This window comes from Phyllobates terribilis, unplaced genomic scaffold (genome assembly GCF_046119375.1).
Source record: "Phyllobates terribilis strain yellow unplaced genomic scaffold, ASM4611937v1 Scaffold_1__5_contigs__length_1240528914, whole genome shotgun sequence".
NCBI classification, from domain to species: Eukaryota; Metazoa; Chordata; class Amphibia; order Anura; family Dendrobatidae; genus Phyllobates; species Phyllobates terribilis.
In genome coordinates this window covers 617,902,141-617,915,436 of record NW_027362761.1, presented here as the reverse complement: position 1 = coordinate 617,915,436, position 13,296 = coordinate 617,902,141, and the positions used below count along the sequence as shown (strand labels likewise).

Below are 13,296 nucleotides of genomic sequence, written 5' to 3'. Positions count from 1 at the left end.
TATGGCTCCCTGTTCACAAGTCGGCCTGGTTGAACACCCCTGGTCCAGCATCATGTCAACACTGGGGTAGCCACTCCTCTCAGACAACCCACCAACCAGATGACACCTCCAGTGTTGTCAATGATGAAGGCAGAGGTGGATGACATGTTGAATATGGCGGTCATAGTTCCATCCCATAGCCCATTGGCAGCCTGTGTAGTGTTGGTGCCGAAGAAAGACAAGAGTACTCGCTTATGTGTGGACTATAGGCGACTCAATGAGGTCACCGTTACAGACGCCTACCCCATGCCTCGGGTGGATGAACGACTAGATAGATTAGGAGGATCTTGGTTCATATCTACCACCGATTTGAGCAAGGGATACTGGCAGATCCCACTCACAAAAGAGGCTCAAGAGAATTCTGCATTTATCACCCCTTTTGGCCTGTATGAATTTAGCAGAATGCCATTTGGGATGAAGAACGCCCCGGCTACCTTCCAAAGGATGGTGGACCAGTTACTAAAGGGATGTCCGGGGTATGCGCAGGCTTACCTAGATGACATCGCTATCTTCAGCGACACCTGGGAAGAGCATCTTCAGCATGAGTCCCAGGTGCCGCACCAATTTGAACAAGGAATACTGGCAGATCCCACTCACAAAAGAGGCTCAAGAGAATTCTGCATTTATCACCCCTTTTGGCCTGTATGAATTTAGCAGAATGCCATTTGGGATGAAGAACGCCCCGGCTATCTTCCAAAGAATGGTGGACCAGTTACTAAAGGGATGTCAGGGGTATGCGCAGGATTACCTAGATGACATCGCTATCTTCAGCGACACCTGGGAAGAGCATCTTCAGCATGAGTCCCAAATGGCTGCAACGAAACAAAGAGTGAAAAATTTAAAGGGGTCTGAATACTTTCCATACCCACTGTATTGTCTGCAAATCTTGCAAGATACAGACGTGGAGCAATACTGTGATAATATGCTGATTACGTATTATACCAAACAATGCAAGTTGATAAAATGCTCAACAATGAGTCAGGGGCCCTTCCACCTTGATCCCTGACCCTTGACCTGTGAATGATGGCAGCAAGGACAATAGTGAGTAATAGGGATAGTGTGTGCGCGAATCCCTGACAAACATGACAAAGTGACCGCAGCGGTGGGATATTGTGTGATCCTGCCAGTGTCGATCCTGGCAAATTAGTGTCAAGTGGTGGGATATTACAGATCATCAATGGCTGGTTTGAGCAATCATTCCTGTAGCTGAAAACTTGCATGCTTCTTGCGAGAATTCTGTGCAAAGTTTTAAGGAACCAGACTCAGAGCCCTGGTATCACCAACAGTCGAAGGCGGCTCTCACTGCCCTCTGGAAAAGATTGACCCCATGGGCAAAATCAAGGCCCAATTAATTGCTGAACTGTTGCAAGATGCCACTGAGCCAATCCGACAGCAGAGTCCTGATGATGGGGCGGCCAGCCAAGGCCTGGATGGCGCTGCTCCAGGGGTCCCACCTGTGATTGCCAGCTCTACCCACAGCCAGGGTAGATGGCCTTGGAGAAGCTCGCCACAGACGACCGTGACGGACAGCTGCAGCTGATTCTGAAATTCCAAGAGCGAGCAGAGTATTGGGCCCAAGCTGACCGAGAGGCTGAGAGAGCTGAGCGACAGTTCCAGGTTGAGAGAGCCGAGCGACAGGCCCAAGATGAGCGTCTGTACCAGCTGGAGCTAGCTCGGATTCAGAAGGAGCCATCTCCCCAGTCCCGCGAGACCAACAGTGCCAACTGCTTTAAACCCCATCCGGAGCATTTTCCTGCAATGGAAAAGGATGGGGAATTGGACATATTTCTGCGAGGGTTTGAAAAAGCCTGCAGGCAGTATCAGCTGCCTGAAGACCAGTGGGCCAGATATTTAACTCCAGGGCTTAGAGGGAGAGTTCTGGAAGTCTTTTCTTCTCTCCCTCGAAACCAAGATGGAGACTGAGGCCATCAAGCAGGCCCTGATAAAAAATTACCAGCTAACTCCGGAAGTTTACCGGAAAATGTTTTGAGCCCTCCAGCGTGGACCACATGACAGCTACGGCGATGTGGTGGATGGGTTCAGGATAAACTTTGAGCAGTGAGTCCAAGGACTATCAGTCACCGCCTTTGAGGACTTGAAGGATCTGATGGTGAAGGATTAGTTTCTTCATCTTTGCCCTGTGGAAGTGAGACAGTTTGTGCTGGACCTGGAGCCAAAGGAAGCCGCCAAAGAAGCCCAGATCGCAGATGCCTATGAGGCCAACCATACACCAGAGGTGTGGAAATCAGCCACCACCAGCAGGAAAGGGACATGGAAAGTAGTGTCCGACCCTTTAAAGGGAACCTGTCAGCAAGGACATAGAGACTGAGACACATAATTCAGAGATGTGTCATTTGTTATAGTGCTGCTGTTTACTAACTGTAAAACATTTTTCACTAAGAGATGAACATTGCCGGACTACACGATTCCGGCAACTCCCCCTCCTGTGAGAAGCAGCTCACTGTTTATGGATTTTGTACACAGATAGCCTGGTGTGGGTGGGGGTCAGCTATGGTGTGGGAGGAGGCTGCTATGCTGTGGGAGGGGTCAACTTTGGTGTGTGTGGGGTCAGCTGTGGTGTGGGAGGAGGCTGCTATGCTGTGGGAGGGGTCAACTTTGGTGTGTGTGGGGTCAGCTGTGGTGTGGGCGGAAGAAACTGTGGTGTGGGAGGGATCAGTTGTGCTGTGGGCAGAGGCAGCTGTGGTGTGGGAGGGGTCCGTTGTACTGTGGGTGGAGGCCGCTGTGATGTGTGTGGTCAGCTTTGCTATGGGCAGAGGCAACTATGGTGTAGGCAGAGACATATATGCTGTGGGAGGGGCCAGCTGTGGTGTGAGCAGAGGCTAATGTGGTGTGGGCGGAGGCAGCTGTGGTGTGGGCGGAGTCAGCTGTGGTGTGGGAGGGGTCAGCTCAGCTGTGCTATGGGCAGAGGCAGCTGTGATGTAGGAGGGGTCAGCTGTGGAGTGGGCAGAGGCAGCTGTGGAGTGGGCAGAGGCAGCTGTGGAGTGGGCAGAGGCAGCTGTGGTGTGGGAGGGGTCAGCTGTAGTGTGGGAGGGGTCAGCTGTGCTGTGTTTTGGGATAGCGGTGTTGTGGGCGGGGACAGCTTTCTCAGCTCTGCCTCATGGTAAATCTAAAAGCTCTGATTGTGTCAGAACGGCTGCACTCAGTAACCTAAGTGTTATATCATTGGATTCAGCTTCTCTTTACCTACATCAGGCTGCTCTCAGATGATGTAGTGAAAATCTGATGACAGATTCCCTTTAAGGAAACCAACAGATGTACCAGATATACATTCAGTAAGATTATAGCGGAACACTCCCAAGAATGGGGTTACCCGCTCCCCGCTCTGTCATGTGTGGTCATTCTCCATAATGGTTTCACTAATACCAAATATTTGTGCTCAAAAGATTGGAGGAGGACAACCAGATAATTCAGTGTAGAGAAAGTTTCTTCAAGGTGATTTTAACTAAAATTAGATTTGCCAGAATTAATTTTTGTATAATTAAAGTCACAGAAATGTAGCATGCTGCTGTATCCAAAATGGAGACGCAGATTAAAAGAATAAAAAAAATATTCATAGGAAGCCACTGGTGGATACAGACAGAAGAGACCCCTGTGCAAGAACAGTGTATGGGCCCTTTTCTGTCCAATAACTCCCCATAATGTACAATTGCACCTATTTTGGTGGTAGATGTGGCCCCTTTACCTCTTGGGCCCTGTGCAGCTGCATAGGTTTCACCAATGATATGTCCACCCCAGTAGGGGGCCTCACCTGCCCTCTACTGTCCAGTCACCGGTGTGACCTTCACTGGGCCATCTTTAGCACCTTCTGGAACCCGAGAACTTTGGAGTCTCCTTAATCGAGTAGGTGATGATGTGATAATGTCAGCACATGAGGATGTGGACAATCATCATCCTCCATCCAATGATTATACTTCTTATGTTACAGCTCCGTGTCGGCGTCCGGATGGTGAGGGGGTGATCCTGGCAGAGAAGGAGTTTTATGATAAGGATGAAGATCTACAAGTGAGATGTGAGGATGGATATCATCTGCCGTCATCATCATCTTACATGATGATCCGATGTACAAACCCCCAGATGAATGATGAGTGGTCTCCATCCCCACATTGTATCGGTGAGTAGTGTAAGATATGACTCCAGTATATACAGTTGTGCTCAAAAGTTTACACACCCCGGCAGAATTTTTCCTTTCTTGACTTTGTTTCAGAGAATATGAATGATAACAAAAAAATTTTTTCTCCATTCATGGTTATTGGTTGGGTGAAGCCATTTATTGTCAAACTACTGTGTTTTCTCTTTTTAAATCTTAATGACAACCAAAAACATCCAAATGACACTGATCAAAAGTTCACATACCCCAGTTCTTAATACCGTGTATTGCCCCCCCTATCATCAATGACAGCTTGAAGTCTTTTGTGGTAGTTGTGGATGAGGTTCTTTATTTTCTCAGATGGTAAAGCTGCCCATTCTTGGCAAAAAGCCTCCAGTTCCTGTAAATTCCAGGGCTGTCTAGCATGAGCTGCGCGCTTGAGATCTCCCCAGAGCGGCTCAATGATATTGAGGTCAGAAGACTGAGATGGCCACTCCAGAACCTTCACTTTGTTCTGCTGTAGCCAATGACAGGTCGACTTGGCCTTGTGTTTTGGATCGTTGTCATATTGGAACGTCCAAGTACGTCCCATGCGCAGCTTCCGGGCTGATGAGAGCAAATTTGCCTCCAGTATTTGCTGATAACGTGCTGCATTCATCTTTCCTTCAACTTTTACGAAGTTTCCTGTGCCTTTGTAGCTCACACATCCCCAAAACATCAGCGATCCACCTCCGTGCTTTACTGTAGGAATGGTGTACCTTTCATCATAGGCCTTTTTGACCTCTCTCCAAATGTAATGTTTATGGTCATGGCCAAAAAGTTCAATTTTGGTCTCATCAATCCAACTTACCTTGTTCCAGAAGTTTTGAGGCTTGTCTCTGTGCTGTTTGGCGTATTGTAGGTGAGATACTTTGTGGCATTTGCGCAGAAATGGCTTTCTTCTGGCGACTCGACCACGCAGACCATTTTTCTTCAAGTGCCTCCTTATTGTGCATCTTGAAACAGCCACACAACTAGTTATCAGAGAGTCCTGAATTTCAGCTGATGTTATTTGTGGGGTTTTCTTTGCATCCCGAACAATTTTCCTGGCAGTTGTGGCCGAAATGTTTGTTGGTCTACCTGACCATGGTTTGGTTTTTATAGAGCCCCTGATTTTCCATTTGTTAATCACAGTTTGAACGCTGCTGACTGGCATTATAATTTCTTTGGATTTTTTTTGTATCCCTTTCCTGTGTTTTACAGTTCAACTACCTTTTCCCGTAGATACGTTGACAATTCTTTTGCTTTCCCCATGACTCACAATACAGAAACGTCAGTGCCTGGATGAAAGATGCAAGAGTCTGTCTGGATCCCAGAAACTCACTCAGCTTTTATGCACACACACTGATTACAAGCAAACAGGTCACAGGTGAGGATGTTACCTTTAGTAGCCATTTAAACCCATTTAAGTCAAATTCTGTGCATGTTATCAGGCCAAAATCACCAGGGTATGTGAACTTTTGATCAGGGTCATTTGGATGTTTTTGGTTGTCATTAAGATTTAAAAAGAGAAAACACAGGAGTTTAACAATAAATGGCTTCACCCGACCAATAACCATGAGGGGAGAAAAAGTTTTTTGTTATCATTCATATTCTCTGAAACAAGGCCAAGAAAGGAAAAAATCTGCAGGGGTATGTAAACTTTTGAGCACAACTGTATAAAACGTATCCCCTATTTAGAGTAAAAATCCTTTAAAATGTTGCATGTTAGTCTGTGCAAAAAACTAGAAAAAAAAATACACCAGGGAAATAGTGGCGTACATGTGCATGAAAAAATAAATCACTTTATTTTAAATTGTAAATGATGTATTGGATGGTGTGACAATACAGAGTAAAATCTTAATAAGCCAGACGTTTAAATTTGTTAAGTCAAGAGACATACACTATTGTGTTTAAATTGCCTTGTACATGTTTGCGTATTTCTAAAGGTCAGACCAATATTTGTCTAACCCTGATTGCGGTCTCCTCTTGGGGTTGGAAACAATGTTATTTGCTAATGTGCTAATTGTACTAAAACCATCTATTTGCAATAGCCCCTGTGATATCAACTATGTAAAAAGATTAGCTCAAACAATGATAGGTGAGCCGTGCACCTTTTCCTCTGACATGTGATATACACACTAAGCTTTGGGGGAGGAGGGTGAGAGCAGTTCTGCCATTCAGGGGACTGAGCAAAGAGAAGCAGAAGGGACATGTGTTTCTGAGACAGAGCGAATCTTGGGACAAAGAATCAAGGACGATCAGACAGACTTTGGAAGGAGAATGAGAGACATCCTCCAGGACAGCAGATAATAATAATAATAATAATGTTTATTTTTATAGCGCCAACATATTCCGCAGCACTTTACAACTTTTAGGGGGGACTTATACAGACAATACAGAATAAGCATATCTGTTACGGGTCCGGGTGGTGGAACCTCTGTGCCGTGGTGCAAGGAGGGACCCAGAGGGGCGTGACTAAGTATCAACTCAGACCGACCCTGGTCGTACGGCGGCTAACGACTCCGTGACCAGGGAGGAACCGAGCCGAGGGACCAGGTGCTACTCTGGGGACGACCTTGTAAGAGAGCAGGTGGCTCCCACGGGTCAGATGACTGGGACTGACCGGTATAGCGGGTAGGCACGACAAGCAGGTAGAAGTCTCTGGGTTAGCAGATGGGTGGTCACGGCAAGTGACAGCAGAAGCCTCCAGGTAGGCTATCAGGTGGTCACGCAAGTGACGGCCAAGCAGGCAGGAGTCTCTAGGTTTAGCCGACGGGTGGTCACGGCACGTGACGGCAGAGCAGGCTGAAGTCTCAGGGTTAGCAGACGGGTGGTCACGGCAAGTGACAGCAGGAGCCTCCAGGTAGGCTAGCTGGTAACAGGCAGGTAACAGGCGAGTGCTCCCAGGTGAGCCGGCTAGCAGGCACGGCAGGTAGCAGGCAGGTAACTGGCAGGTGCTTCCTGGTAAGCAGGCGGGCTTGCCCATAGACAGACTGGCGGGTAGAGCGGAAGGCAGACTGTCGGGCTGGAGAGTAGTCAGGCTGGCGGACTGGAACAGTAGTCAGGCTGGCAACAGGACCTGAGGGCTGAAGCAGAGGTAATATACTGTACAACAACTTTTGCTTGGGCACCTCCATTTTGGAGGAGGTGCCTTATATATGGGAGGTCCTCCAGCAATTGGCCGGGGACTCCTTAGGACTGCGCGTGTGGCCCCTTTAAGAGAGAGGAAGCGCGCGCCCTAAGCACAGTGCCCGGGAAGAGGAGCGCTGGAGGACGCCGCACGGGGAGTGGTAAGGTGAGAGGGACGGCGTCTCTGCCTGGCAGGAGGCAAAGACGCCAATGCTACAATATCTCATATCGAAAGGAGTGAGGGCCCTGCTCTCAAGCTTACAGTCTGTGAGGAAATGGGGGAGACAAAAAAGGTAGAATGTACATATATTGTATAATGCAGCCTTAATATACTAAATAGGATAAATAATACATGGACTGGTCACCTGCCAGTATGTGTGCAGTCCTGACCGAGGCTATTATGTGCTTGATTGGTATGAACCTCAAATTGAAGAAGATTTTAATATGGGGGAAAACTGGGACGGACAACTGGGATGGACAGATAGTGTGTGGAGGTGATACGCCAGTCTAAAGAAATGGGTTTTTAGGGTCCGCTTGAAACTGTGGGTATTGGGAATTAATCGAACTGTCCTGGGTAGTGCATTCCAAAGAATTGGCGCAGCACGCGAGAAATCTTGGAGACGGGAGTGGGAAGTTCGCATTATGGAGGATTTTAGTTTTAAGTCACTGGCAGAACGGAGGGCACGTGTAGGGTGGTAGACTGAGACAAGGGAGGAGATGTAGGGGGGTACTGAAGCATGGGACGCTTTATGGGTAAGTGTGATAAGTTTAAATTGAACTCTATATTGGATGAGTAACCAATGCAATGACTGGCACAGGGAAGAGGCATCGGTGTAGCGGTTGACGAGGAATATGATCCTGCTGCATTAAGGATGGATTGGAGAGGGGAGAGTTTAGTAAGAGGGAGCCCGATCAGTAGAGAGTTGCAATAGTCCAGACGGGAATGAATAAGAGCTACGGTAAGGGCTTTTGCCGAGTCAAAGGTGAGAAAAGTCCTGATTCTTGAGATGTTTTTGAGGTGTAGATGACATGAACGAGCGAGTGATTTGCTGTGAGCAGATGGATTGCATTGCATTACCAAAGAGACACAGATTTGAATTCTATATTATTCTAGCCTAAGGGTACCGGCCCTGACTGGAAAGATTCAGATCTGCTCCATTAACCATCAGAGAGACATGGATACGTTTTGGAGAGTCGAGGAGAGGACGAAGAAGTCACCTGGCCCCATGGATATGTTGTTTTGGAGTAGCCAGGAGGGACCCACCAGTCGCCTGGCCCCATGGAAACTCTTGGAGAGGCCAGGTTGGGACCCTCGGGTCTTCTGGTCTTGTACCTCAATGGACTGCTAGCTTCCTAAGCTTGCAGCTATCTTCTCTCTGTGGGGGCACACCAGAAGCGGGGGGGGGGGGGGGCATTGATTGAGGTAGTCAGCCCTGGAAGTCTCCAAAGTCGCAGCTGTTCTATCCCAGGCGGGTGAGACTGTGTAATGTTGTACCATCTTGGGTATTTGCTGGGACTGTTCTGTGTGTTTATTGTCCACTTTGTGGTTCAGTAAAGTATTGCCATGCTGTTTTACCCTCACCCTGCATTGTCTGAGTAGTGTTACACCCATGGAAGACCCTGGGTCTTCACAGATGGGAACATCTGACACTGGCATAAATTCAATGATGATGATCATCAAGTCAAAGAAAAAATAAAGGTAGCACTCACCGATTCTTCTGAAAATATCCTCAGTTCCCTTTCCCCCGCATACCTTTCGGGGTCTCCGTCCTACGCCCCTTGCTAACATGAATTGTTGGCAGAAATAAAGGATATTTTCAGAAGAATCGGTGAGTGCTATCTTTATTTTTTCTTCGACTTGATGATACACATTTACTTGGATGTGCACCACCGTAGATCTGGGAGCATTTACTCTGAGGTGAATTGACTGTTAAATTGAGCAGAGGTGGTGCCGTTAAAACTTCTCTGCGCATGACGATGACGATGACGATGATGATGATGACGATCCTGATGTGTTTGGACATCACAGTGGGCTCATTAATGTGAAAGCCGCTCCAGTCACACCAGTGCTGCTCGGATCTGTCATTCCTCAGCCACAGAGCGGCCGACAATAATTGTGAAGACACCAGAGTCCAGTAATGGGAGCAGCCGTCTTGCCTAGACACCACAGTGACTCCAGTAAAGTATGATGCTGCCGCAATAACCCCAACACATTATAATTACTGCCACTGTAGTATGCCCCTAAAGTGCCCCCACATAGTATGATAGTCCCACAGATCCTCTGTATAAAGCATGGTGGCCCTCACCATCCACACAAAGTTTGATGTCCCCAACAGATCCCACGGTCAGTATAATGTCACCCACAGCCTCGCACAAAGTATGAGGACCCCCACACACAATGTTATGTCCCCTTCAGCATCAATATGCAGTATGAGGCCCCACAACCTTTTACATATGCCAGATGCAGATGCCATTGAAATTGCAACAACAGGTAGGGGGAGTTGGGGAGGTGGTGACACTTAGCATTCGGTCCCCCAACTCACAGGCCCGATAGCAGCCATGTGGTCTGTCTCTATGGGCGGTACACCACTGCCACAACCACACTGCATGCTGTAGTCGCATATTTCTTTCTGGCCATGACTAGTGATGAGCGAATTTGTTCGAAATCCGAACTTCCAACTTAAATTCGAAACGAATATGGCACATTCGGATTCTTGATCGGAAAGGCAAGCATTTTTACTTAAATTCGGGAAAATCGTCAACGTTCGATGAATAAGTGTGGGAAAATGATTGTGGGGCAACTACAGCATTTTTAAGAGTTTGGCTAGCATAGTGCTTGTGTGTGAAGAACGGGGGGGGGGGGGGCGGTGACAGGTCAGATCAGGGGCATGCTTGTAATCTTTTTTTTTTCCCCTGTAACTTTAAGTGAGGAAACCGTGGCTAGCCAATCAGAGCGCAGGAAGCATGACACTGTCCAGACACAATAGCTTCTGGCATTGGCTACTGAAATCACATGTCCTCTCTATAGAAAGAGCGGCCATGTTCCCTCATTGCCATTTTATCCATGTTACTGCTGGAGACAGACACTGCTGAGTGTGCGCCTGTGTACCGAGAGATATTAGCTAGATAGATCGGCGCTTGTGTGGAAGTCAGATAGTGTAGATAAGTCCTGTGCTGTGTGCCTGTTCAGTCGACCTTGCAGCACATTTTTTTTTTGTGCAATTACTGAGATTCTGACAGAAAGAGCAGGGCCTGTGGCATAGCACAGTGTTGTGCACCGGTTGTACTGTCTGTGCTCCTCGCAGGAGTATACCTTCAGTCTATTGTTGCACTTGCTAATGTGATAAAGCAAACAAGCCCTTGTAGGCCACCTTTTGATTTTGTGGGGTTGAAATTGAGCTGTATGCAAACTCTGCAGAGCTTATCAGTGCAGAGCTTCTGAGTGCAGAGCACAAAAAACTTTTTTTTTCATTTGCTAATGTGATGGTGCAAGCTATAGCAGCCCACTTTCATTTTTTGGTGGGTGAAATTCAGCTGTATGCACAGTAAAAAAAAAATGATTTTTTCTCTTGCTAGCTGGAGTCCACCAAAGATTTTTTTTGTGTGACAAACATGATACACTTATAAGCCATCTACTATGTTAGTGGCAGTGAAATTCTGCTGTTTTCAGAGTAAAAAAATATATTTTTTCTGTTGCTATCCGAAGTCCAAAAAATATTTTTTTCTGTCGCATACATGATACACTCTACTATAAGCCACCTAGTCCTTTAGTGGCAGTGAAAATCAGCTGTTTTCAAAGCTTGTGCAGAGTGAAAAAAAATTTATTTTTTGCTGTTCCTAACTTGATAAAGCAGGCTAGATCTGAGTTTGAAATAGTTTGGAGAATATCTCATATGTTATACAGGCCTCATCCACAGCAAAAAAATACTTTGTTTGGTTCCTAACGTTATACAGCAGGGACATCTCAGTTTGAAATAGTTTGGAGAAAATCTCCTATGTTATATAGGCGTCATCCACAGTAAAAAAATATTTTCTTCTGTTAGTAACGTTATACACAGGGCCGGCGTCAGCAACCGGCGCACCCGGGCAAATGCCGGGGCCCTGGGCAGGCGGGGGGGCCCACTCACTGTCGGGCACCCCGCGCGCTATGGGACCTGTGAGCGGTGCAGTGCCGGTGCCAGCGCCTGCTACCCCCAATTGCTCAGGGCCCTGGTACCCGGCGCAATGCTTACCTCTCCCTGTGCCTCCGCAGCAGCTCCGGTCTCTTCCGCGGCTGCTGCACAATGACGTCTCATGTCAGAGAGCGCGGTGACATCTGTACACCATGCTCTATCCTGAGCAGTCACAGCGCAGAGCGGGAAGATGCCAGCGCGCGTGAGGAGTCCGGAGCAGCGGCAGCAGGTGAGAAATGAGGTGAGCATTTGATTTTTTTTTTTATTGTATGGAGGCATGGGGAATTATATGGGGGGTGAGGTGGGGGTGTGAGACATTAGTGTTGAGCCACCCCCGTAGTGTTCGAGTTCGGTTTGTCGAACACCCTTGTGTTCGCCGAACTGTTCGTCGAACTGTTCGTCGAACACCTTCGAACACCGTTAAAACCAATGGCAGGCAAACAAAAACACATAGAAACACATAGAAAACACCTTCAAAGGTGTCCAAAAGCTGACAAACTGCTCAGAAGACATAACTAACACATGGAAAAGTGACAAGTACATATAGTCATGCGAAAAGAAAAGAGGTGGAGGAGTAAAAGGAGGGGGAGACACAGATATAGGCATGTCATGCCCTTCTAAAATCCAAAAAGTGAGAAGCCGACACGGCCAGTCCGTTCCTGCCCGTGCCACCTCCGTGTCGCTGGGTTTGTGCCAGAGCCGCGGTGGACCCCGACGGCCAGCCCCCCTCTCCCAATACTGGTGCCTGTCCGCTGGTGGGTCGAGCCCCCCCGCGGTGTAGGGGAAGTAACATCTGCAGAAGAAAGATCATCTTCCAGCCAAACTAACATGTCGACTTCATTTCGTGGACAATGTGATACGATCCCTTTCTTACGGACATGCCCATCGCTACAAATTCCAGATGAGGCACAAAAACAGCAGGTGCTTCAGCGGATATCAAGTGCTCCTTCAAGTGGGCTCTCCTCCATCTCAATTTCAACATCATAAATACTCCAGTCCTCAGAGGTGTCACCCCAATCGCACTTGCTTCCTCACAGCTCCCAAGTCTCCAGCTGCCCGTCTGAGTATGGGGTAACACAGATGGTTGAGTCTGCAGAGCTGTTTACTCATACTATAGCCTGGGAAACAGAGGTCTGCTCCAGAGCTTCTGTTAATCCAGACGAGGAAATCATAGAATCATAGAATGGTAGAGTTGGAAGGGACCTCCTGGGTCATCTGGTCCAACCCCCTGCTCAAAGCAGGATTCACTAGATCATCTCAGACAGATGTCTGTCCAGCCTCTGTTTGAAGATGTCCATTGAAGGGGAACTCACCACCTCTCGTGGCAGCCTGTTCCACTCATTAATCACCCTAACTGTCAAAAAGTTTTTTCTGCACTGATGCCCAGAATCTTTATAAGTCGGATCCAGGACCAGATGAAGAAGGTTCTGAGCATAATGTAGACCCTCGTTCCCAAACTGTAACTCCTGTTGGTGGAGACAATGATGAAGACGATGATGAGACTCAAATACCTGATTGGAGCGACAACTTGACTTTTCGGTCAGGGCAGGAAGAGGTTGGCTTTGAGGACGACGGGTGTGATAACACACAGGGTGATGATGACGAGGTTGGAGATCCCACTTACTGTCAACCCACAGTCAGCCAGTCGATGAGGTCACCCGGGCCTTTGCCTGGCGTTGGGGATGTCGCGGTGGTCGGCTTCCTGGCCCGTACCCTGGGGTCACTCTTTAAAAGGGTGGATAATTGTTAATTTTATAAGAGTTCATGACGCCACCTGTGGTATCTGGTGAGAAGCACCAGCGCTGCAGCAGTCCACTGAGGCCGGTG

At 47.9% G+C, this 13,296-nt stretch overlaps 1 protein-coding gene across 1 annotated transcript in view; it reads left to right on the top strand.

The window, feature by feature from the left end:
• Positions 1-13,296, top strand: part of LOC141153960 (complement factor H-related protein 1-like) — a 55,188-nt gene that overhangs the window by 20,270 nt on the left and 21,622 nt on the right. The window contains exon 2 of the mRNA XM_073639319.1: positions 3,986-4,171. Coding sequence (XP_073495420.1) covers positions 3,986-4,171 — 186 coding nt within the window. The remainder of the gene's footprint in view (positions 1-3,985; positions 4,172-13,296) is intronic.